The following is a 26,907-nucleotide window of genomic DNA, read 5'->3' as shown; positions in this document are numbered from 1 at the left end:
TATTCACCCCCGTAACTGGAAATCCAGGAGATGTGAATAACCAACTGATACCATGTGTATACGTAATTATATTTCTTCTGAAATAATACTGTATCCTTAGAATTATGATACTGTACTATAGAATTGTCATCTATGGAGTCCTTACCTCCCTTTCCTTTCCAGGACTCAGCAGAAGTGTTACAAAGCTGAAGGAAAGGTTGGATTTTACTTTTTGAAGCCAACACCTGTTTCAACAGCAGAATGAAGGGCTCTGCTGTCCTGCCATGTCCAGGCAGGAGTCCTCTCAGTGTCTCATCACTAGTTCTATGAATAATTTCCAAAATCCATCTAGATGCCAGACACTGGGTTAGGTGCTGGGGACAAGAGGAGGACCTTCATTTTCCAGACTTCCCTCTGTCATCATCACTTGTATCTCTCAGAGTTTCAAGCCTGCTTTTGGCCTATTGTGGATCAGAAACTTTATTTTCACTTTTATGGTTTAAGATTTCCAAATCGTGAAATAAACCAAGTGCAAAATAATAAAAAGAATATTAATCTTAAGATAACATTTCTGGACTTGCTTAAGGCAAGAGTCCTTTGTTCCATTTGTATTTGTCCTGAAGCAAAATTAATTTCATGAAGGGGTGGATACCTTAGGGGAGTGAAATCTGCAAGGATGACAGGGTGGGAAAGGGCAAGTAACGTATATTACATGAATTTCCTGTCTCGTATATCTTTGCATAATAAATTTGTTTTAAAATATGGATACATAATAAATATAATTTAATAAATTCATATGTTAATGATGCAGTATAATTCAGTAAGTATAAAAATGGAGAGAAATAGAAAAGAAATTATTGAAAATCTAAGGACGGGGGAGTGTCGAAGATGCATTTATGGCAGAGAAGGACACTTAGAAACGGAAGCCATGCTTCTAGCACAGGGGAGATAACTGACTCAGAAATTCCTGCAGGGCAAGAGGGATCAATGACAAAAGAAAGACATAGGCCAGAGACCTAGGACATGAGTCTGAGAGGTGATAAACAGCTTATATCATGGGAAACCTGGCCAGAAGTGGGTCTTCAGGTTCTGGGTTGCCCTGAATATCCTACTCTTCCCTAACAAGCATGGGGCAGTAGTTTGGTACAGTACAAAGATCTTCTCCTAACTTGTAGGGAAATTTGGTACAAAAGAGTTAGAGATGATGATAATCATTGTAGAGGAGGGTGATCAAGGTTTGTGTTTTTATATGTGGATTGTAAAGTGAGGGACAGTTGGACAGTTCAGGCATTTACTAAACAATAATAATAGCAAAATGTCAGGTCCTGTTCTGTGAGCTTGCATGTATATTGTTTTATTGAATTCTGATAATAATTCTGTCATCCCAATTTTTAACTGGAAGAAACTAAGGCATGAGCAGTTTGACCAAAGTCACATAAGTAGTAAGTATGGGAGCTTGATTTTGAAGCCAGGCCTCTCAGAATTCCTACTAGGTGCAGACAACTATGGAAATAACTCTGCAAACTAGCAAGCAGTAAGGCCCATCCTTCTTGCCTTCAGGTCACAGCCTAAGCCAGGTAGAGAGGGGAAAAATACATATGCATTTAAATAATATATGGGGGCAGTATATAAAGGGCAACATGTAGAGTGGTTTAAACAATAAAGGGGATTTCTTGGCTTATGTAATGTTAAATTTCAGAGATATGTAGACTTCACATGAGGTTTGATCAGGATTCCAGGTCTATTTCTCTTAAGTTCTCTTGATTCTACTTTTCTCTGTGCATTAACTTTGCCTTCATGAAGGCTTCTTTTGCAGTCATATGACAGCCACTAGCACCAGTCAGACTGAAAAGAGAGGACTGGCTGCCATCAACCATCTACAGCAGTCTTGAGCTTTCACGTTTTTGGAACATCTTGACTTACAGACTCACAAGATATTAAAGCAGAACAAAGTCCTTCGCTGGTTGTCCTAGGCTTACCCATCTGCAATACTGTGGCAAGAAGGATGGTATTACCCTGACTGCCTTAAGTCAAGCAGGAGCCCCCTGCCTCCTCCTTAAGGGCACAGGTAGGATCATAGCTGCTATACTCTGGTGAAGGGTTCATTGGGTGCTGCAGAGATAAGCCCAGTGTCCTCCACAAATGATAATTTGGGCTCAATGATGAGAAACCAGTGGAAAAAAAATTGTACAGGGTATGGTGTAATTAAGGCCAAATTTTAGGAGAAATAAAGTTGCAGGGGTGGGGAGCTTATACAGAGAAGAAGAAAGTGCTCACAGAAAAGCCACAAAGAAGATACAATTTGGGAGTGGTTAGGAGACATTGGCATACATCCTGGACCCTAGTGCTTTCAAAGTAATTTTCCCTGTAAACTTCCCCATCATGACGATCACCTGTTCACCATCAATATGCTCCCTCCCTCACCTTTCACCCCTCACTGCCCTCTGAAATGGAAGAGATGCCTCTGGTGTTCAGGGTTTGCTCAGTAATAGAAGTAAAATAGAACTCTCAACAGATGACTAAAATGGCAGGTGGCTCAGGTTCAAATTGCAAAGAATGATTTTTGCATCACTTGGGTTTTGATGTCTTTCCAAGTAACACCTCCACCCAGAAAGACTCCCAGCCAAAGCTGTATAAACGTTATCTCTTTGTTTAAGCAGGCTGCTTTAGGAATCATTAAGATGCAGACTTTCTGAGGAAGTTGCAAAATGTTACTTACATAACTAAGAAAGGTCTTTCAGGTCATGTGTTTTAATATATTTTGTCAATGTTTTCCCTCCCCTCTCCAGAAATTGGAAATAGGAGCTACCTTCGATTATCAAGAAGGCAGATTTTTCACCACTGTTAGTAAGATTTAAGCTGATATCTCATTGCACCATTGCACTGACTTTACAATAGCAACTTTGGCATTGATTTTGTACCGCATCTTACCATAAGGATAACTAATAGGAATAAATCCCAATTTATTCTTATGGTTTTATTCTTGGAGAACACTGCATGAGTTTAGCCTTTTATTCTTCAGAATGGGTGGTGTGTGTACAAATGCAATAAACCTTTTGTCCTCAAGTACTGACAAGAAACTGTGATTTAAAATCGTGATTTTTTTCTTATGCCTGTGTTGGCTACAAAAGAGAGAAGCTCCAGTTAAACCCATTGAGAAGCATCCATGAAAGCTAAGAAGCTGGGCTTGGAGCCAATGCATTTGTCTACACGTTCAACATTTGCTGACTTGGCAGTAATCGGGGCTTTAAGCCAAGAAGAGCAGAGTCTGATTATTCAGGACTTTATCATAATTTGCAATTATGATACCTCAAGTGGAGGTGTAGTGGTTAGGGCCAGGAATTCCTTAGAAACCACAATTCCAATGCATCAGGGTTTGTCAGGCCATTTTGTTTAACAAGGGACAAAACCATTTGATTGTTTAAAAGCTTAATGAACCAGAGGGCATCTCTTCAGTTGTCTTCCTGTAGCTCCACTTCGGGTGGTTATTTTGCTGCTAGATAATTTCATTTCTGAAAGGGGAACACGGAGGAGGAGAGGAAGTTGGTTTGGCTATTTGTCAGCAGTTCTGAAAGAATGTTTATTCAGGGAGGAGTTTGAACCCTGTGAGAATTGGGGGATTATCTGGACATTTTCAGTTCTTTGATGTTGTGCCTACCCAACTAACGCTCCTCAGCTGACCTTCTAGCCTCTGCCAGAGAAAACTTCTAGTGGCCAGGACTCAGTCACTTCTTTATGAGCGTCTACATGTATGGGTGGTGAGGGCATAGGCCACCCTTAGCACTGCAATCGTAATTATGGAATCTAATATACATTTGGGGAAATCATTGTAGTCCTTATTGGTGGCTTATGCGAAAAAAAAAATTTTACTGAAATGTAGCCTGGCATTCCTTAAAAGAACACCCATCTATAATAAAATATGACAGTTTGTTTTACTTTGTAGTCAAAAATGTTCTTCTTGATAGAGCATAGCAGTAGGTACTAAATTATATTGCTTGGGGAATTCTGGGAGATAGGCCTTCATGGAGATTATAGTACAATAAGTAACAAAGAAAAAACACTTATTTAAAACTATTTGGTAGTCTATTCAGAGACGTGTTCAGAGGTTAAATTTGAGATACTCAGTGTGTCACTTAAAACTGCATTTACTGGAATGCAGATATTTCAGTATTTCACCATAAGGCCTTGAGAATCGTATCTTATCTGTGTGACCTGCTCCGCCTCCCATAGGAGAAGGATTATTCAAGCGAAGTATGTGTTTTCACAGGGCAGATGTTTTCTTCTCTAAGAGCCCCTGCATCCAGCTTGATGATTCTCCTGGAAGAGGGTCAAGGTGATTGCAGGCCTGACCCCTTTTGCCCTTTAGACTTAGGAATGGGAGGTGTCAGCGAAAGGTAGCACCTTCTAAAAGGGACGTCCAGCTCTCACTGCTGAACTTATTCTAGTGACTTAAAAGAATGGGTGCTTCTCTGGTTTTGAGCCTTCCAGTACCTTGTACAGACGTACATCAGGGCATCTACAACCCTTTCCATTTTTGTCCTTCTTGTGTAGTGAGGGAGGGTGAAGGTGAATACCATGGTTTATGGTGTGGATTAAAGAACATATTTACTGGGGGCCCATCAACACAAAGGGTCAGCAAGAGGGGATATGTGGTCCTCCATTCTCTCATTATTCCACAGAGTTGGGCATAAGCATGAAGCTGCCTAACATACAGTGTGTTTGTGTTCCACCGGAGGGACCCTGACCCCCGGCTACACAACCTTCCTATAATGCAAGCATGAGCATGGCCTTATCTCTGGGTTACAAATAATGTGAACTCAGGCGCCTAAGTGTCCGAGCTGGGAAATGCCAGATGCCTCAGCACCTGGAGACCTCCGGGGCTTGTTCGAAGTCACAGCCCCTCCTGCTGGGGAAAGGCGGCCACCAATCCTAGGGGAAGCTGGGTTCGGGTGCAGCCCCTCCTGCTGGGGAAAGACCAGGCTCCCAGTCCCAGCCAGCGCGCTGCCTGTGAAGTCAAGCTGGGCCTCTAAGGTCACAAATCCTGCTGTGCCCCCCCCAGCAGCTGGCGGGTCTGTGCACTCTCCGAGGCAAGGTACGGCACCTTACTGATTCTTAGGTCCAGAACTTCTGTGTCTAAAATCCAGGAAGAGGCATACCGTGTTTCAACGCTACAAGTGCATTTTGACTTACTCTGAAGTTTTGAAACGAGGACTTTAAACTTTACCTTATTTTATAAATGAGGGTATTTACTTCAAAGGTCAAACTAGGTTATGTCTTTTAACCTCTGGCCTTGTTTTTAATACCTTAACACCAGGCTTCCTTCTGCCAAGATAGATGGATAAATCATCCCTTGGTTGTAGGTTCTAAGTTTTATAGCTATGTAATTTGTTGCGATATTCACTGGATTGGTGTTATTCTGATTTTCTTTTAGCCTTCTCAGTAAATAATAATAATTATAATAAACAGTATTTATTTATAATAAGCTTGGCACACTTACTGTATGCCAAGTAGCCTGATAAGTACTTTATGTGAATTATACCATTTAATCCTTGAGTGGGTATCATTAGTCCCATTTTAGAGATGGGCACGCAAAGTCTTAGAGAAATTAAGAAACTTGTCCAGGGTCACAAGGCCAGCACATAGGAGAGCTGGGCTTTGCAGCTTCACAGTGTCCTGCACAAGTCATGCTCTTGGCGTGTACACGTTGAGGATACAGCTGCGCTCAGCTCTAAGCCATTGGAGCCTGGAGGTCAGAAGCAAAGAACTCCCCAACTACTATGGACATGGAGCCTGGGCTTTTAAAATTTGTCTTGTCTGTGAATATTTATTCTGTGTTGGGCAAAAATTAAACTTACATATATAATAATACTTATGTCTACATACATGAAAAAGATGAATAGCACCACTAATATATTTAAAAACTTATTAAGAGTTATTTAAAAGCTACAAAAACTTGGGTTAGTTGTGTGACTAATTGGCTATTTACACTGCTGTGTATGGCTGATTACCAGGAAGCATACTGATGCGCGTGTATACATGCAGTGTGTCAGATTAACTTGTGTGTTTCACTTGAAGATAATAGTAAATACTCTTCACCTATGGATTAACTAAATTAGAAGTTCTGGAATGTGAGTCCAGTGGGTCATATTTTAGGTTCTAGAAGGAAACTTATTTATTGCCGCTTCTCAGCAACATGAAAGGTGCATATCCTCAGACTTACGTTTTGCATGTGAGGAATAGATTAGTCAGTAGAATCTCATGCAAGAAACATTAAAAAATGTTCCAAATATTATTTTGGAGCTTTGCAAGGTATTGCTCAGCTTCTGTTTAGAGTTAGAATAAAATTTTAACTTAGTTAACTGTAGATCCGTACAATAGACTCTAATATAGAGCTTCTGACTCATTGTTCTCAAAGAGTGTACATTGAAATATAGCCAAGTAAACACTGGGCATTTAGTTCAAGATCCTCTTGTTTCCTTTGTAAGAATGCGTAAGGCAATCATTTTATGATTATAATTGAATTTTTCACACCAAGCCTTTAGATTTGCAGGAAAATAGGTCCTGTAGTCTAGGTGCTGATTTTAGGATTAGAAGAATGCAGGGTCTCAGGGTTGGGGAATTTTGGATTCAAAACAGAATAAGTATAAAAATTTTCTAAGATATCAGGATATTTGGGCATAATGCTAGAATTTTCAAGTATCCTGAGAGAAAAAAGTAAAGACTTTACTTGTTTAGCCATATAGAATCTTAAACCGTTTGTTTTCTAATTATTTTTTCCCCAGCGTGCATGCCTGATACCTGTTGCACTGATACAGAAGGTGACATTAATAATGTATACTTAACTATAGACTAATGTTCTCTGTGCGGTGTTGCCAAAAGCCCATATTCCTTTTGGTGAGAACCATGTCAAGACTACACGTTGCTGTTTTAACCAGATGTGAAATGCTGACTTTATTTTCTCCCATCTTTGTTTTTCCTTCACCCCAAACCCTCTGTCAGCCACTATAGATATCAAAATAGTGTTGTAGGTATAAGGTCACATTTATTCTTTAATTTTTCCTTTTCCTGTGATATAATGCTTTCTTCATTTTGTCCCACGTTGAGTAGCTGCTTGTGCGTGTGTATGTTTCCGGGCTTCTTCACATCACTAGACAAGAAATTACACTAGAAATTACAGTTATTACTTAGCTGGTTTGCACTTTAACCACTTACAACTCCTCTCACCCCTGTTAATTCTTACTCTTGGTCTCAGGACCTAATCTAGGAACTGAATAAAGAAGGAATTACCTGCTCTTTTCATTCATTTCCATATCTCCTGTTAGTGGGAATAGTTGTCTATCAGATGGGTAAGAAGGCATGCACACATTCATTTAGACACTCAACATAAGCTTGTAGAAGTTAATGCTTTAAATCTATGCAGAAATCTGTATATATTTAAATTGTTAGTCAAGAATCTCAGTTCAACAAAGTATCTGCTTTCAGAGACAAGTCTTTTGTCGTCAGCAATTGGAATGGCTTTTGCTTTGTAAAACCTTTAAAAAAAAATCACAACTCTGTTATGAAACAACAGCAGTTTGTACTCCCTGAATCACTATATAGCTCAGAGAAATTTGCTATCCTATTTCAAGATCTTGCAGTCTCCATCTTCTAGAAGGTCTTAAGACCTTCCCTGGAGGTCCAGTGGTTAAGACTCCGTGCTTCCACTGCAGGGGGTGCGGGTTCGATCCCTGGTCAGGGAACGGAGATCCGGCATGCTGGGCGACACGGCCAAAAAAAAAGTCACCAGGAAATTTCTTGCCTATCTAATTAGAAATCCTTCTAGCAGCCCCCCGTGCTTCCTTAGTGAGAGTCTTAAGCATATTCTCAGAGGAACACAGTTCCTGCGGTTTCTAAGCTTGCTTCTTCAGCCTTCTCTCAAATTTGTAAGAGCCTCTATATCCTTTCAGTAAAATCCCTTTTTGCTTAAACTAGCCAGAATTAGTTTCGGTTTCTCATAACCATCACTGACACAGAAATTAGTACCAGGAATGAGACATATGAATACTACGTGACAAAAATCACAGATACTTATTACACTCATATTTTTTTTAACCTTTTCTATTTTCTTTCTTTTTGTGTGTGTGTGTGCTGAAAGCAAAGAGTCAGGGATATTTATATAAAATATTGTCTGTTACAAAGTGTAAACAAAGACTAATTCTGCTTGGGATAGAATAATCATCTTACGATCCCTCACATTTGTATGAACTTTACTTACATAAAAGTGTTTGACTTGTAACCACATTTGTTATATAGAGGGCTGAATGTTGTTCTAGTTTTGTAACTCTCGTGGCATTTCCACTGTTCCAGGAATAGGGTAGAATATAAATAAATGCTTGTTGATTGATCCTTTATGGAAAGTGAAATTGCTTTTGGTTTTCAAGTCATGAAATTTCATTCTTCTTTTTCCTCCTTAACAAGTAGGGACACTGAGGTTTTAGGAATTGAACTTATCTATGCTTTAGAGTTGACGTTGGGCCTAAGAAGCAGAGTGTCCATGGCCAAGGACACTTAGGCAGTTCTATCGTGAGCCAGTTAACATTTTTTGGTCTTTTTATATTTTTAGTCTGTCACTTCAGTGTGCTGTTAAAATTGCTAAATATTTAGATACAGACATAAGATCCCACTTTAGAGTCAGCTGGTTATGCAATTGCAGGTAAGATGACACACAAACACATTAATATTTTTAGCTTTCACAGATACTATTAGAAAGACACGATAATTACAGCCTTGTAGATCCACAGAACCTATTAGTTGATGGCTCAGATACCTTCAGAAAAAATGGGTGGAGGCCATACTGTGAGCCTTTGGTCTGTAAAAATCACAGAGCACTTGCTGGGTGAGATGAATATTTTCAAAAATTCCATTATAACAATTCTGTAACAGTTTTTCTTTATCTTTGTTTTGTGATGAGTATTTGTGATACCAGTTACAAACACCAACTAACGTTTAAACAGCATCTTTTATTTTCGAAAGAGATTTTATATGCATCATTCTGTTGATTCTTAACATTCTGTTGATCCTTAGCCTGTGAGCTCAGTGATTCTTTTTTTTATTTAATTGAAGTGTAGTTGATTTACAATGTTGTGTTAGTTTCAGGTGTGTAGGAACAGTGATTCAGATACACACACACACACACACACACACACACATATGCATATCTATATTCCTTTTCAGATTCTTTTCCCTTACAGCTTGTTATAAACTATTGAGTATAGTTCCCTGTGCTATACAGCAGGCCCTTGTTGGTTATCCTGAGTGATTATTCTGATTCCAAGCTTAGAGGGGAAGTGCTTTCCTGAAGTTCTGTCATACTTGGGTACATGGAATAAAAATTTGCTAAGTGACAAAAATAAATGCAGCTCAGAGAGATTAAGTGACTTGGCCAAGGACACACGGTTACTAAGTGATGGGGGCAGAACTCAGATTTAAGATTTTTGATTCCAAATCCCACATTCAGCTTTGTAGTGCTGATGCCCCAGCAAGGGCAACTGAAGTTGTGTTCCGTGGTAAGAGGTAAGATAAAGAAATATGTTTGAAATCTTAGAATGCATATCTCTTAAATTGAACAGGGATTATTTTACAGCTAATAGTAAGTTCTGTGGTTCTGATGCGTGTGAATGGAATTTTAAAAAATCAATTGGAGAGGGAGTCTTGAGGGCCATGCTGCTTTGGAGTTCACACTGAATCATCACATTTCAGGGTTTTTAGACATGAAAGAAGCTTTATGTGTTGGAGACAAGGAAAGTGAAGTTTACAAAAATGCATGCTCCGTGAAGGTAGAGTCAATATATATCTTGTTTACTTGTTACTTACAGTTCCCGATGGATACTAGATGTTCAATTAATGTTTGTTGACTGGGCAAGGTCCAGAAAACTAACGTAGTTGCTCTAAGTCACACCTTAGTGAAGGTCTTCCCAAAGGATCGATCATAACATGGTTGATTGACATACCATCTCCATGTCATCAGCATAATCAAGTGGTTGAACTTTAGGCTGTTGGGACCTTAGTGATAATCTATCGAATCCAGCCTTTTAAATGACTCTTGCTTGGCCATCTGACTTGGTACCAGAGTAAGGATGGAACTGACCATCTTGGTTCCTCTCTACCCCTACTTTCATCATGTCAGCTCTGAAGTATTTATGAGGAATCAGGATGATCTCCTTCTCTGGAGACCAAGTGGCCCCAAGGCAGTTAGGTGGTTAGTGTATGTAGAGCTGAGGCAGAACATGAGCCTTGTGACACAGTCCTGAGTTCCTCTCCTCTCAGTCGCACAGGCATCTCCGCCAGACTGTTCCGTCTGAACTCAGCATCTCTCTGCGTTTCTGATCTGTTCTTCCCAGCTTTAGCAGTACTTAGTCTCTGCCTTTAATTCAGGATTGAAACTGGCCAGCCCTCACTGGTAAATTTTAAATGCATCACTTTCTCATAGCCCATCTCTAAATTTTCTACTTCACTGGGGAGTCAGGGGTTGTAGTCTAATACCGTGAGTGTGAACACACTTCCTCACCTCCACACAATAGAAAGGAAAAAAAAAGTTTTCTTGTGTTTGTTGTTCGTGTTTTTTTTGGCTGTGCAGCATGCGGGATCTCAGTTCCCCAATCAGGGATAGAACCCACGCCCCCTGCAGTGGAAGCACAGAGCCCTAACCACCAGACCGCTGGGGAAGTCCCAAAAAAGAAAAAAAAAAGAATAAACTTCTCGTATGCATTGTGAGAGTCCCTTACGTGACAAGCACCGGGGCTAGCCTTTGAGAACAAAAGGTAAACCACAGGACCCCTGTCCTCAAGGAGCTCACAGACCAGAGATTCCAGCCAGTTAATGCCAGAGAGAAATGTGGACAATTACAATGCAGGATGATAATTTCTGTGGTAGAGGGATGTCCAAGGTACAACGGGAGCCGCGGATAGAATGGCTCGGCCTCTGAAGGCCTTCCCGAGCAGGTGACAGCTGAGCTGGGTTTTGCAGGAGTTTACTCAGGAAGGAGAACAGTAAGAGGAGGAGGTGCTTTTTAGACAGTGAAAATAGCAAGAAGAAAGACTTGAATATGTGAAATGTCATAGCATGTTCAGGAAAGTCCACATAGTCCTGCAGTCCATTGGTTTTCAAATGTCTTGCTTGCGCATCCATGTCTGTGCAAACATTTTGAGCATAGATTCCCCCAGTATAAGCATATTACCTGTTATACACAGGTACTACTGTACTGACGAATTATGTATATCATAAACACACCCACAAAATAGAAAGTTAAAAGATCCCTTTAGGGACTTCCCTGGAGGTCCAGTGGTTAGGACTCCATGCTTCCACTGCCGAGGGTGTGAATTAAGATCCAGCATGCCACCTGGTGCGGCCAAAACAAACAAAAAATCCCTTGAAAGGCGAGATAAAAGAAATATAGACATTCTGATATTTTCTAGCCACACCCCAAAGGATGGTCTTAGGTTCCTCCTTTGTAAGCCACTGTCTAGACCCTCAGCTCCATGAGGGAGGCCAGGTCTGTCAGATTCACTGCAGTTTCTCCCATGTCTAGCACTGTTTCTTGCATTACTAGGCATCCAGCAAGTATTTGTTGGATTGAGTTGATTTTTCAGTATTGCTGGAGGGTAAGCCTAAAGTGATGAGCTGATAGGACAAATGCTCCCCAGCTTTACTGAAGGAAGACCTTTGTGGATTTTCCCAAGACCCGAAGCAGAACACCAGAGCTTTGAGTTCAAGCTCTGACTCCCACTGCTTATCTTAGGGAGGGCAAGACCCTCACAGAATTTCTCTGTGTCTCCTGAGGGCATTTGCGCTGTTCAGCAGGGGGCAATAATGTTCCCGCATATCACGTGGCGCTTGTGGTGAGTGACTAATAAAAGTGATATTGTGAAGCACTTGGCACTGATGAAAGACCTATCAAAATGGTAAATAGCCCTTGTATAAGCAGGCAGAGAAAATGAGGGCCATTCTTCCTCCCACCATGGCTCTTATGGATAATGATAGCAACATCAAAAGCATACTTTTCTGTTTGACTTGTGAGAATAAGGGTCTATGATGTTCTAGCCACAGAACTGTCTTTTTCACATGGCAACAAACAAAACAGAAGGTCTGCCACAGGCCTTGCAATTGTTAGATGAATATAAACAAGACTTAAGGCAGTGTATGTGAACCTTTTAAAAAGCGCAATTAACATTTTAGTATAGATTAGTTAAGATTACAGGGTGGGGGAGGGATAAATTAGGAGTTTGGGATTAGCAGATACAAACTACTGTATATAAAATAGATGAACAACAAGGTCCTGCTGTATAGCACAGGCAACTATATTTTAATATCTGTAATAAACCATAATGGAAAAGAATATGAAAAAGAATAGGTATATATATGTATAACTGAATCACTTCATTGTACACCAGAAACTAACACAACATTGTAAATCAACTATACTTCAATTAAAAGAAAAAAGATTATATACTTGTAGGTATATATAGAATATAGATTTCATCTGCATGTTTCAGAGAAACCTAGATATACCCTTTCTTATCTTTTCCTCCCAGAGAAATTTCTTATACACATGCCTGCTGATAATGTTTTCTCTTTAGTTAATCAGCCTACAAATAGTTATCAAGAGCCTGTGGGGCAGCTTTTGTTTGTACTGGAAAAGATATCCAGAAATAAACAGCATGGTTCCTGCCCCCAAGAAGATGACTTTTTAGGTAGAGAAATAGAATAGGAATCCATGAATAAATGGAGGGTAATTGAACAAAATATTGTGAAGAACCCTGGAGAATTAAAGCAACAGTTTTAAAAAGGAGAACTCCCTGTGACCTAGAAAAGCAGATGGCTTCATGGGACTTGAGGAAAGATGAGTAGGTTTCATAGAAGTGGAAGGGAAGAAGACGGAATTCCTGGCACTGGAAATGCCATGGCAAAGACACAGAAATGGGAGCTCTTCATCCAAGGTGCCTAAGAATATTGCCTGGGTGGCTGGAATATGTGGGGAATCATTCCTAGCAATCAGATGTTGGGGAAGAGGAACTAGTTTGGCAGGGAATGATGATGAGAGAGAATGTGTGTGTTTATGGGTAGAGGTGTGGAGGGAGGGAGGAAAGAAAAGTGGGAGCATTGAAATGATTGCAGATTTGTGTCCACCATGTTTTGTGTATGTTGAGTTTGGCGGGGGTCTGGATTTGATTTTTTCACTACATGTTTTTAACCCAGGATGTTCACCTTTCTTTTCATTCTAATGGTCACCTCCTGACCTTCAGCTCATGTATTCAAGAAATGCAGAATAAACATAATATTAAGTAAAAGTTCAATGGATCTACTACAAGATAGGACTCAAACGTAGTGATATATTACAAAAACAAGCAGAATTTATTCTCAGCTCTGATAGCCACACTGCAAGCACATGTAAAGAAGTAATTGTACATCCAATGTGATGCCTGGACGTTAGTCATTAGTGCAGATTCATTGTGGGAAGTTTCACTGGTTGAGTTTGGTTTGGGTAGGAGCTTCTCCTTTCTCTGTGTTAAATGTTCAGAGATTTAGAGAACTAGATAGTGTGGTCATTGCAGCCAATAAAAAAATAAAGAAAAACAGGAGAAAGACTAGAGGAAGAAAGATTCATTTTTGTGGAAAAGAGTTTATTGAATCAAATAGCAATCCAATCAAATCGCATATTTGTCCCTTCATTATGTATTCAGTGGGAAAGTTACAAGTCTGATAAATGGAGACTGATTTGCAGGACATTGTAAGGTTTCTCAAGGAAAAAACCAGATAGTTTAACTTATCAGACACTCACAGGACAGATGTAACTATGATGTAAATCGGAGTCCCTGCGGAACAGACCCTACACTTAAACAGATGTGAGGGCCTCCTTTAAAAACCACCAATTCACAGAACATGAGTATCATTTGCTTCTTGGTACCTAGAGTGAGAGTTTATGTTGGCTTTGCTTCCTAGCACACAATAAGACGAGTACTGGGATGGAAAGATATTGGAAACAAATGCAGTAGCATGGTGACTTTAAATTAGGAAAGGCCTTTCCAAGCCCCTCTAGAATCTTAGTGATTTCCGAACGGTCTACTTTTGGTAGCTTTGCTACCATGCCTCGGGTAGTCTAATTAATAGTGTGACTTTTTAGTTGTGGAAATGCCACTGCAGTTCAAATGACAGCTGTCAGGAGAATGTGGCTGAGAGCCGACTAGATCTTTAGGTATCTAGCTATCTTTAGAAGGTACTGTCTTTGGTTTAATGAGTGCTGTAGTTCGTTAGTAGCCACAGGTGTTTGGAACCGTGTTAATATTTGAGCTTACCCTAGGGTTTGGTAAGTTTTCAGATTCCTTATATAATCATCAGTGGGGTTTAAATAACTGCCTATCCACCATAGCAAACTAGAGAGTTGTAGAGAAGATGGAGTCTTTGGGGTGCTTATAAAGTAATGGAGGACCCTTGAAAAGCATAAATATGCAAATAACACTGCAGATACATCCACTAACATAGCCAGCTACAGCCATGCAGAAATATTCTTATTAATGAATGAGATTGGATATATCCTTACAAGTGTGGAGTCTTGGTAGATGAGATATCTTAAGTTCTAGATTCAATATGTGGCTTCTCCACTTGTAAACTATTAGTGGCCAATTCCGACCACCAGAGTAAACCTTCTGCTCATCTGTAGATAGGGGTTAATCACCTCTTCCCTAACTACCTCACATGGCTGTTTGCAAAGTCAAATGAGGTGAAGAGTATGGAAGTCATTTATAAGCCATAATGTGCTCATAAGCACATGGCTTTATTAGTATGTAGAACCCCATGGTGACTCAGACTCAGAGAAAACTGCATATGCTAGAATTACCACCCAGAGCTTTTCTCTCACAGGCAGCGTAGCTCCTTCTTGGCTGTTGTTGATGGTTTTTGCTTCTGCTTTGGCCGCTCTTCTCTCTGATCCTCAAACAGTTTGAGTAACCTGGAATCCAGATAAGTGTGGGTCTAGGTACATAAAGGTTATATGTACTAAAGCCTCATTAAATACAAAGAAACAGACACCAGGTGTATTCAGCGACCACAGCGGTACACAAGCAGCCTGAAAATTTAACTGTAAGTGTATCGAGTACCTGCAAGGGTCACTATGTTAAGAAAGGGAAAATGTAAACCTATTGAATAAGCCAATACCTAGATATCCAGGAACTTTTCTCACTAGCTGTGTCTGACTGTTGAGTCTGTGAGGATTTTCCTGAAGGTGATATCAGGAATAGCATTTTGTTATGTAGCCCTGATAAACCTCTTTTGCTTTCTTCATAGTCATAAGTTAAATACAGATTTTCAGGCTTTTTGAGTTTCTCCCAGGGTTTCCTTTTACTTGCATTCTGTTAGTCATGAAAAAAAAAAATCATAATAACAAGTGTATTAGGGGTCCCCACGGAGTGCAAAAGGTGACCTAAAGGTTTGGATGGAAGTGTACTGAGTATTTATAAGGGACAGTTAACCTCCCAAGATGCTTATTTTTGAGTGGTTGGATGTTTCTCAACAGCCCTGCATGACCTTTTTTTTGTCATGAAAGTCCATGACCTTTTTTTGTCCCCTAATGTTTGTGTGTGTGTGTTTGCATCACAGCACCTGTGACTCTCAGTATTCCCTTTTTTTATGTCTGTGCTATGTCACCTTTTCCCCACAGCAGAGCTGCCTCTGGCCCTTGGCGTCACAGAACTTGAGTGAACGCAGGACCTTCAGATTTGCCTCCTTGTCCTTGGGGCTGCCAGGCACTGTGGCCGTCTCCCCACTTTCCTCCTCTCTGGAGGTCTAGCTCCTCCGCCGGGCTGCCTGTGGACTCCTGGAGGGCCCCAGCCACTGGCCTGAGCTGTACCTGCCCAGACCTGCCTGGATCCTGACAGTAGACAGACCCTGAGCTAAAGCCAGACCCCTGCTGTATACTCATTCTGTGGAGAATGGCGTGGGCTCTTCCTGAAGGAAGAATTACTTAACATTTCTTTTCCCGGGGGAACCAAACACCCACAGATGGTCCAAGTACTCCTTCATATTAATGGAAAGGCAATGGAGAAACACTTTGAAGTACTGCCCAGTAAGAGCAACCAGAGTAGGTCTACAGCCACCAAAGGGCCCAAGACTAGAGACTCAGTTTTATATTCTGTTCTGTGGTCAAATTTCTCTCTGTCCTGCTGAAAACAAAGATGAAAGCCCAGACTCTTATACTGAGTATCATTTACCATTAGCCTTGTCCTAGACACTTCGGGAAATACAAAAGAAGGAGATAGTTCTTTCCTCATACAATTTGTACTATAGTTGGAGAGAATTAATGCAAATAAGAGTAAAGTAATACAAAATAATATATGGGTAAACATGGGCATTTGTAGAAAATATATCATGGGGGTCAGGAAACCACATCATATCTGGTTGGTTGTGAGAAGACATTATGGAAGAAGGTTGAGTTAAGCTAGACTTTAACAGATGGATAGGAAAAGAGGGGGAGCATATACTGAAAAGGGAAGAGCATAAGTCTAGGGACAGAGGCAGAAAAGAAGGTGATGCAGTTGCTAAAACAGAGGAAAAGGAAAACAATGTTGGATAGATTCAGTTTTAACTGAATTTGGAGTATTATGGAGACTTTGGGGTGTGTGTGTGTGTGTGTGTCCTATACACAGAGGACACAGCATTTTCATTTTGAAGAAACAACACCTGTTTCAGTTATAGAAACTAGTCCACTCTGAGCAGTTGTTTAAGCTATGCCTGGTATGCAGTTGGAGCTCAATAAATGCATATTGGTTGAGAAATCTTTCACAAGCCCCTTAGCCGAAAGCAGCCTCCACTATAGGCCACGGATGTCCCCGATAACACTTTTGAGGACTCGGAATATTTTTAACCCCGAAGAAACCTTTTCTATTCCCTGTGATAGACCCGCACACCCAAAGCCTGTAGCACTTGGGCAGCTTCAGCATCTGTCCTGTGAGCTGAAAATAGATGATGGTAACCCTAGACGGTGTTTGGACAGCATGCTTAGCACAGGATTTGCTCTGATATGTTCATCCTTGCTTGGAAGCCCGAAGGAAATGAAATTTGCTGTTTCGTGCTCCCTGGCCTGTGGTTTGTGGCTGATCTTTTCAGTACAAAATGTGCCCCAAATGGCCTGTTCTATTTTGATCTCGTAAGTGAGGATTTATCCTGGAGGCTCTTCAGAATGTCCATAAAAAACAGAGAAGTTAGAGCTGAAAGAGAGTTTAGATAAATGTGGTTGGCTTCCTCATATTCCGGATTAGGAAATTGAGGTCCTAAGTCGTAAGGGCCCTCCTCCAGGTCACGTTTCCTAGACAGAGACTGTGCGCTACGGTTCAGGTGGCCTGACTTCTCCCAGAGACAGCACAGCACCTGGCTTCTGTGGGTCCACCTGCGCTGGGACGAGGCTGAAGTCCGCTTTCTGAACCCAGCTTCTGCGTTGGGCATCCTTCCCCACCAGCGGGACCAGCTGTTTCCTCTTCTTCCCTCGAAATCGTGCACCTTCCTGTTTTAAAACTCCCTTCCAATCAAAATGGGAGCAGAGTCAATACTGTCATTTATACTTGCTGCTTAACTGATTACATTTCATGTGAGTGAGCTTGTTCACTTGTTCCTCGGCCAAAGACCTGTCTTGAAAAAAAAAAAAAAGACTTTTGGGCTTCCCTGGTGGCGCCGTGGTTGAGAGTCCGCCTGCCGATGCAGGGAACACGGGTTCATGCCCCGGTCCGGAAAGATTCCCACATGCCGCGGAGCGGCTGGGCCCGTGAGCCATGGCTGCTGGGCCTGCGCGTCCGGAGCCTGTGCTCTGCAACGGGAGAGGCCACAGCAGTGAGAGGCCCGTGTACCGCAAAAAAAAACAAACAAACAACTACTTGAAATGTCTATTACGATCCTTTCACATAAAAGTATACATATATAACCATACATATGGACATAATAGATTTTTGCAAGAATACATAATCAGCTATTCATACTGGGTTCCTTTGAAAAGTGGGGGTCAAGGAAAATTTCAAACCTCTCCCAAAGTAATAAATACAATAGTGCAGCAACCTCCCATGCACCCATCTCCTAGCTTCAACAAGTATCAGTTCATCACCAGTTACCCAGCTTTGGATTATACTTATTTGAAGTTTTTTAATCTACCAGGAGCGTGCATTAGTTTGATAATTTGAATTTTTAATTATAAAATCCAAACATGAAAAGGAAATGCAGTGTGTTAGGTTTCATTTGTTCCTGTCTTTTTTCTCATCCTTTTAGATTCGGGGCCTTTCAAGGGTAGGTGATTTAGAGTGATATTCTGTAAGTTCTCCGATCCCCAGGGACAGATATTGGCTGTTGCAGAACATCTGGAAGGGACAATAGCTTTGGTTTAAAGCACATCTATGTCAGTGCTGTTGCCCAAATCACAGGGCTCACACTGTCAGCCCCACTGTTCAGCATGCTGTGTTTTTTAATTAAACTGTTTACTTCAGCTGAGATTTATGACGCTGTTTTTAAATGAGAATGTGTGGTTTCTGTCCCCCTTTTGTTCCCTGAGTCCTGCAACCTGCTGCAGTTTTCTACCAGCTCTGTTTTCGAAAAGCAATTTCTGAGTTTCTTTTCCTATGGACAGTAATTTCTTAAGGATTATTAACACCCTGCACTCAGTAGTGTTTGTTCTCCTAGGGCTGGAAGAGGAAATTGTCAGATGCAATTTCAGCAGCTGGTTCGCTGGCCACGAATAGAATATTACAGAATCACCTTGACTCTAAAGCCTGTGAACCAGCTGTCTGAAATGAATGATGGGAAGGTGGTTTTTGTACTTAAATTCCTTAGCCAGTGGTGTCAAAAATGTAGCTAAAACAGAGATGATTATTTTCCCCAGGGGTTCAATGTGGATCGATTTGCACTATGTTATTCAGAAGAGTCTTCTGCCGTATGCACCTCAAGGCTGAGGACATGGTATATGCACTAACTGATTTTTCACATCAATGAGGATCTATCCCCTACTATGTGCTAGGCACTAGAATTGCAAAATCAGATAAGCACCTCTGCCTTAGCATCCTTCGCGTCGTCTAGTTGTAATACAGTGGGATGAATTCTTTACTAGTGTCTAAAATAGCCACTAGTATTTTAGAGAGCAGAGGAGTGAAGGTTGTTTTCTGCCTTTGGAAGGCTGAGAAAATGTTCACGAGCAGGTACCTTTTAAGCTGAAGAGCAAGTAGAATTTGTTTTTAATTATTGCAGGCAGGAGGAGGGAGCATTCTAAGCAGAGGGCTCTCTGTCTTGAGCAGGGGCATGGAGGGTGATGGAGAAGAATCCAGACATCCAGACTATAAGACAGGCACGCTTGTGATTGGAGGTGAGAGAGGGCGAGGAAGCTTGGGAGGCGGCCGGGGGTCAAGGTGAAGGCCTCCCTAGAGCCTGGGTAGGTGAAGTTATTTTGGATCCAGGTAGTCAAGGCTTTTACAGCCACATGAAAGGATTGGTCCTGTTCTGATTATTATTAGAGTGTATGTAGCTTGGAAGAAGAACTGGAAAACTCTAATGAACCAAGGCGCTCCAGGGTCAGGTGTCTCTTGCTGTCTCTCATTTGTGGCTTCAGGGCTCTTTCTCCTGCCTGCCCTCTGGCTTCCTGGAGCTGGCCTGCCTCACCCCCGCTCCTTCCTGGTTGCCCAGTTTCCTCAGTGTCTTGTAATACTGAGGTTTTTTAACCTGTGTTCTAAAAACTCCATGTGGATGGTCTGGGGGATGTGGAGGGTATACATGGGAGAACCAAATGGGAAAACCAGGAAACATCCTGGACCTGGGAGCCCTACCCACTTTTAGCCAGGGCACTCCACATTACTCTGTTTTCTACATTGACTCCTAGGTAAGTTCCACTTGAAGAAAGTGTCCCAGCACAAATAGGGTTTGAAAACTTCAGCTCTAGTTTAAATCTTGGATGGAGCCATTCTGCTTGGCTTAGCTAATTACTGTCACTTGAATTGGGTAGAATCTTGTGGCCTTGGTGCCCTCATTGCACTGCTGGTGGGCGTGTGCAGGGGCCTCTGTAAGTCAAGGGCTCTTCCAGGCAGGCGCCGCCCTGTGCAAAGAAAACAGGCACGGGGTGTTTGAACCCTGCCTGGTGTGGGGAAGGCTGTTTTGAATCGAAGGGGCTTGTTGAGCATGGCAGACAAGGTGACTGACTGACGTGTCCAGGCAACACACCATGTTTAAAAGTATGGCTTTCAGCCCCAGTTCAGTATCTTTCAGAGTCTTTCTAGAGAATGCTATTCCATGAGAGGCTCAACTACGCAAAATTTCTGTTTTTCCACAAGACTTACAAATATTGCCTATCCTTCTTGGTGATCTCCATGCATATTAGTGTATTAAGTGTTGTGGAAATTTGTAAGCAGTAACTTGAGTTCAAATAAACGGAAATGCTTTTTTTTAAAAAAAACACATATACATAGGAATTCCCTGGTGATCCAGGTGGTTAGGACTCCACGCTTCCACTGCTGAGTCCCTGGTCGGGAAACTAAGACCCCACAAGCCACACAGCGCAGCCAAAACAAACCAACAGACCAACAGACCACATTTACATCCACACAACAGGGATTAAAACTTTGGAAATTGATTGCCCTAGAAGTGAAAGCATACAACTAGTTATTTTACAAAAGATGAATTCCATGATATTAGATGTTTACTAAGTTGTGGGGTGGGAACTCCCACTTTTTTAGTGAGAAGCCTCCCTACCTTTTAGAAAGGGGTGTCATTTCTCTTAGTGCCCCTGTATATTTATTTGTTCAACAAATATTTATTAAGTACCCACAGTGCTAGGCAAAACACTTGGTTATTTAGAGTATGAAAATTCTTACCTCTTTATTGGGATAGCTTTTCTGGAATATATAATTTTTAATGTTCATTTTTAGAATTCTGTGTCTCTATCAAAGAAAAACAGATGGTATCACAGTTATTGAACATTTTTAACCCCTGGTAACATGTCTAAAAAGATCAAGTTCTATGCTATCTCCCAGATTCAAAGTTCTTTCCCCTCCATCATATTTCTGCTCAGTTTTCTAAACATGGAAATATACCAGGTCCTTGTGGGGCTGCAGGGGTAGTGACTGGTGCTGCTCCTTACCGTGCAGGGTGGGAATCAGAGGGAATCAAGTATGCTTAAGAATTAGCACCAAGCTCAAGGTTGACAGGATAGTAACTGAAAGGTTCTATTCTGTAGTAATTAAAGTTAAACATTACCTAATACATTTTTTTTAAGTTGGAAAATTTACAGGAGCTGAAACTTGTCTCTTGGCTCATAACATATTCCTCCTCCACCAAATTATATGGTAGCTTATTCCACATTTCAATTTCTAAATAAATTGGTCTTCATTATTCTTAGATTCCTGACAGACATCCCGTCTAAAAATTAATGTTTTGCATTCTGCCACTTTGAGCATGTTAAACAAATTACTCAGTGTCTTTGTCACTGAATTAATTAGAGGGGTTCATGTGATGACTTTAGCACACCGATGTGAATGTGTTTTTTTTTTTTATTAGGGCTCATTTATTTTTTATTAATAATTACAACTCTACTTTGGTATCATCTGTGGCTGTAATATTACCAGCCTCGGGGAATTTTCATGGGGGTTAATGCCAATAAAGCAGTCAAGGGCTTCCCTGGTGGCGCAGTGGTTGAGAGTCTGCCTGCCGATGCAAGGGACACGGGTTCGTGCCCCGCTCCGGGAAGATCCCACATTGCGCGGAGCGGCTGGGCTCGTGAGCCATGGCCGCTGTGCCTGCACGTCTGGAGCCTGTGCTCCGCGGCGGGAGAGGCCACAGCAGTGAGAGGCCCGCGTACCGCCAATAAATAAATAAATAAATAAAGCAGTCAAAACTGTTCCTGGCACATAGCAAGGGCTCAAATGCTATCTTTATTCTTGTTAATGAGCTTTGTGACAGTGTGACGAGGTAAGCAGGGTAGCTGCCGTTATCCTCATTTTACCGATGGAGATGCTGATGCTCAGAAGTTTGGTCATCTGGAATTACTGGCAGTGTCAAGATGAGAGCCAAGCCCTGTGTTCCTGACTGCTCTTTTAGGGTTTAGTATTTCAACGTGTGAATTTGTGCAAACATTCAGGCTATAGCAGTTAAGTCAGCTCATGTGAAAATGCTTAGAACAATACTGAGCATACAGCAACAACTCCATTAAAATGGTTCTTTTCTTCCTATGCAGTTTATACCTGTAAGGACTCTCGTCTGTCTTCTCCTCTCCCTTCCCCCAGCTGGGCCCTTCATCCCCAGACCACTCAGGAGCCTCTTTGGCAATTGGTGCTTGTCTTAGCTCAGGCTCCCATAACCAAGTATCACTGACTGAGTGGCTTAAACAACAGAAGTTTACTTTGTCACAGTTCTGGAGGCTACAAATCTGAGATCAAGGTGTTGGCAGGATTGGTTTTTCTGAGGCCTCTCTCCTTGCTTTGTAGACGGCGCTTTCCTCCTGTCTTCACATGATCTTCCCTCTGCATGTCTGTGTCCTAATCTCCAGTTCTTTTTTTTTAAGATGTTCATTGTTTTTATCTTTTTTAAAAGAGTTTATTTATTTTATTTTATTTTTGGCTGCGTTGGGTCTTCATTGCTGTACACAGGCTTTCTCTAGTTGTGGCGAGTGGCCTTCTCATTGTGGTGGCTTCTCTTGTTGCGGAGCACAGGCTCTAGGTGCACAGGCTTCAGTAGTTGTGGTGTGCGGGCTCAGTAGCTGTGGTGCACGGGCTTAGTTGCTCCGCGGCATGTGGGATCTTCCCGGACCAGGGCTCGAACCCGTGTCCCCTGTATTGGCAGGAGGATTCTCAACCACTGCGCCACCAGGGAAGCCCAATCTCCGCTTCTTATAAGGACACTACTCCTATTGGATGAGGGCCTACCCTAATGACCTCATTTTAATGTAATTACCTTTTAAAAGACCCTATCTCCAATACAGTCACATTCTGAAGTACCAGGGATTAGGGCCTCAACATATGAATTTCAGAGGAACCCACTTCAGCCTATAACAGTGGTCTAGAAAGGAAGAGCATCTAGGCCTCAGAGTTCCAGCCCAGTATGCTCCCAACTCATAATCACAACCCTTGGGCTATCAAAACCCATTAAATTCCATTCAGTGCACTCTGTTCAAAAAACGGGCAGGGGGCTTCCCTGGTGGCACAGTGGTTGAGAGTCCGCCTCCCTATGCAGGGGACGCGGGTTCGTGCCCCGATCCGGGAAGATCCCACATGCCGCGGAGCGGCTGGGCCCGTGAGCCATGGCCTCTGAGCCTGCGCATCCGGAGCCTGTGCTCCGCAACGGGAGAGGCCACAGCAGTGAGAGGCCTGTGTACTACAAACAAAACAAAAACAGGCAGGGATAGGACCTAGTTCCTTCCTTAGGAAATGGAAGAAAGGTGGATGGGACCTGTTATGTGTCAGGTACTGTACCGTGTTGCTGGTACTTAACAGACATTATGCCCCAAATCTCAACATCGCCAAGGACAGGGTAGGCATAGTTGCCTCCATTTTACAGAGGAAAAAAGAGGCATTAAGTCACTTGCCCAGGTCACATGGTTACTGTGTGATTTACTCAGTCAATCCCATTTCTCAACAACATTGAGATGACAAGGTAAGAAGCATAGGAGTCACGTGGGTTGAATAGGAAGAAAACTTACCTCCTGTTTCACCCAACTCAATCCTTCCCTTGAGAATTAAAAAGTAAACATAGGGCTGATAAAATAAAGGAAGACAAATGGAAGAAACTTTTTTTTTTTTAAGGCAGGTTTAAGACTCTTTTGGAAAAAAGTCACTGGGCTCTGAAGAGAACCAGGGAAGACTCTGTGTCACTTACTTTTCTCCAGGATAATCCGGCAGCCTGTAAATAAGTTGTATTTGTCCAACAGCTTTTATCCATCTCTCCTGGATTCTTCAGTTATCCCTACTTAGCGAGAGGCAACATGATGTGGCAGTTGGAAAGCCAGGCTCTAAAGTGATACCATCAGGGTTCAAATCTCACTTTCACTATTTGTTAGCTGTGGGACAAGTCACCTAATCTCTCTGAGGCCTCTGTTCTCTTTGCTGTTAAAAAAAAAAAAAAAAAAATGGAGATAGTAATAATGACTTCTGATGAGGTTGTTTTGAGCATTAGGTGATTTAATCTATGTAAAGAGCCCCACAAAAGGATTAGCTGTTGCCTCTAGGAAAACAAGGCCAGCAAGGGCAAGGATCTTGCCCATTTTCCGATGTATGTCTCTAATGCTTGCAAGTGCCTGATGGGCAGGTGGTAGACACTCATTCATATTTGTTATGTGACTGAATGAATTCAAATATGGTGGATCCTGAGCAATCTGTGATAAAGAGGAAGTACCTCGTTTCAGCAAGTTTCCAGAGTCTTGTTTGTTAGTTGGTTGAAACCATAAGCCCACTGGTGGAGAGAGAGAGAGAAGGGAGTGAGCCAGAGTAGGGGTGAGAAAGCTTTTCTCAGTCTCCTGAGTGACAGGAGAGGCCTAGGTTGTCCGTGGTTGGGCTTCCCTCCCCTTTACCTGTATCATCTCTAGGTCTGTGGGTGGAATCACTTCCTGGGGCCTCTGGGCTCTGACAGTATGGAAATCACCCACTGACATAAAGGTGTTTGGATGGCACTCTGATGCATCTCAGGCTTCCATTTTGTACTGTTCTCTGGGATTGGCTTAATGATCATGTGTTATCAGAATTCCTCAACTGATTGCCAAATTTTCTTTCCAGGCTCAGGCTGCATGAAGAAAAGGTTATTAAAGATAGGCGACATCATCTCAAAACCTACCCAAACTGTTTTGTTGCGAAAGAACTGATTGACTGGTTGATTGAACACAAAGAGGCTTCTGACAGAGAGACGGCAATTAAACTCATGCAGAAATTAGCAGACCGGGGCATTATTCATCACGGTGAGTGAGGTGGCGACAGTCAAGGTAACTCGAGACGAAACAAAGGACTATATCTTCTGTTTCAGATATGAACCCACCCATTTAAGAAATAGACATTTTACTTTGTCTCTTGTATACCTCTCCCCAATTACATTCCCTTCCTTCTTCGAAGACGCATTTGGCTTTATTTCCTTGGACTTCTTTATATTTTTTCCTTTCTGTAGATACGTCTCTTAGCAATGTAACATATCGTTTTAAATGTTTTAAGTCATCATAGAGAGGCATGTTTATTCTTTTGCAACTTGATCAATTCGCTGTTTGTGGGATTCACTCATGTTGATAGTGTATCTTGTTTGCTCATTTTCGCTGCAGTGTATGCCATCACACCTTTATGCATTCTACTCACAGACATTTAAGTTGTTTCCAAGTTCTTGCTGTTACTCTCAGTGGTTCAGTGAACATTCATGAACGTGTCTCCTTGAAATCTCTAATCCTGGCCAAGACCTTCGCATGCTGTTATTCTCTTGGGCTGGAATGCCCTCCGTCTGCATTTCTGCTTGTTTTCTACTCATTCTTCAGGTCTCCACTTACATTCAGACTCTTCAGAGACGTGTACATTCCCCAAAGCTGGGGTACTGGGTGCTCCTTTGGGCTCCCACTGAATATCTCCTCAGCTCTTTCATAGCCTGATCACACCATATTTTAATGACATGTAGACGTTTCTTTTAATCTCGCTAGATTTCATATTCTTTGAGGCTGATGCCTACCCCAACATCATGCTCGAGAAGAGTTTGTAGAAAGAGTGATGAATTGAATTTTGTGACTCTTTTAACAGATGACGATGATGGTGATGGTAGCTAATAAAACTGAGCACTTTCCTGTGCCAGGTGCTGTGCTAAACGGTTTACTGTGTATTAACTCATAGAGTTAATAAAACAGATCTTAATTAGCATCCTCCTTCATTTGAGTAATTAAATAAGAGGTGTTTTTTTTTCTTATTTGCCTCTCTGTGTATATTGCCTTTCAGTGTGTGATGAGCATAAGGAATTCAAGGACGTCAAACTCTTCTATCGCTTTAGAAAGGATGATGGCACCTTCCCATTGGACAACGAAGTGAAGGCCTTCGTGAGAGGACAGAGGCTGTATGAGAAGTATGTTCTGTAATCTTGTAGTGAGAAGCAGGGCTATTTCAGTCTTTTATCATTTTGACTTCAGCCTGGCTCTTCCATGTGGAATGGTTACATAACTATTCCTATTTTTTTTTTTTTTTTGTGGTACGCGGGCCTCTCACTGCTGTGGCCTCTCCCGTTGCGGAGCACAGGCTCCGGATGCGCAGGCTCAGCGGCCATGGCTCACGGGCCCAGCCGCTCCGCGGCATGTGGGATCTTCCCGGACCAGGGCACGAACCCGCGTCCCCTGCATCAGCAGGTGGACTCTCCACCACTGCGCCACCAGGGAAGCCCATAGCTGTTCCTTTTAATATGATAAAACTCTATCACTCACTTGCTTTTCTCTTTACCAGAAATTAAGTTGATTTCATAAGATTCTTAATAAAGAATTTATTTAAATAGTATTTTCTACATTTAAGTCGATTTAACAAAACTCCAGAAGTGAAAACAGAAGGTCGGCACTTAATGTTTGCCATCAAGTGATGCAGTTGCCAGTTCTCTTAAGTATTTTAAGTATCTTCTAGTATATAACTTAGAAGTTTAGTCTTTTAAATGGCTAGAGAAGCAGTGTCAAGTACAGGGGAAGTTCATGTTCAGGTCAAGAGACGAATAGTGAGAGAACTTCAGATAGCAGGGTGGTCGAAGAGGAATAATCTCTCAGCTCTTTGTAACAGATGAATATACTGTGGCCCATGAGTATTTGGTTGGTGGACATGGAATCTCCCAGTTGGTTTGTCTCTGAGCTGGTCTGCTGTTTCCGTGGTCCCTTTCTCACCCTACCTTCCTTGTTTTTTTCAGGGCAACCATTCGAGAAAGGAGTGCAGGGGCAGTGGCACCCTTTCCTTAACT

General features: G+C 41.9%; 1 protein-coding gene across 5 annotated transcripts in view; it reads left to right on the top strand.

Annotated features, from left to right (window-relative positions):
- DEPTOR (DEP domain containing MTOR interacting protein) overlaps positions 1–26,907 on the top strand; it is a 186,908-nt gene that overhangs the window by 11,104 nt on the left and 148,897 nt on the right. For all 5 annotated transcript variants that reach the window (XM_089898779.1, XM_089898776.1, XM_089898778.1 and 2 more), the window contains exons 2-3: positions 24,732–24,910; positions 25,917–26,040. In XM_089898779.1, the coding sequence (XP_089754905.1) occupies positions 24,732–24,910; positions 25,917–26,040 (303 nt within the window). The remainder of the gene's footprint in view (positions 1–24,731; positions 24,911–25,916; positions 26,041–26,907) is intronic.

The sequence above is a fragment of the Delphinapterus leucas genome, chromosome 17 (genome assembly GCF_059928025.1).
Source record: "Delphinapterus leucas isolate spDelLeu-1000000601 "Yukka" chromosome 17, BTC_Dleu_Yukka2, whole genome shotgun sequence".
Taxonomy (NCBI): Eukaryota; Metazoa; Chordata; class Mammalia; order Artiodactyla; family Monodontidae; genus Delphinapterus; species Delphinapterus leucas.
Note: the sequence above shows the minus strand (reverse complement) of the source record. Positions and strands in the feature narration are given on the sequence as shown.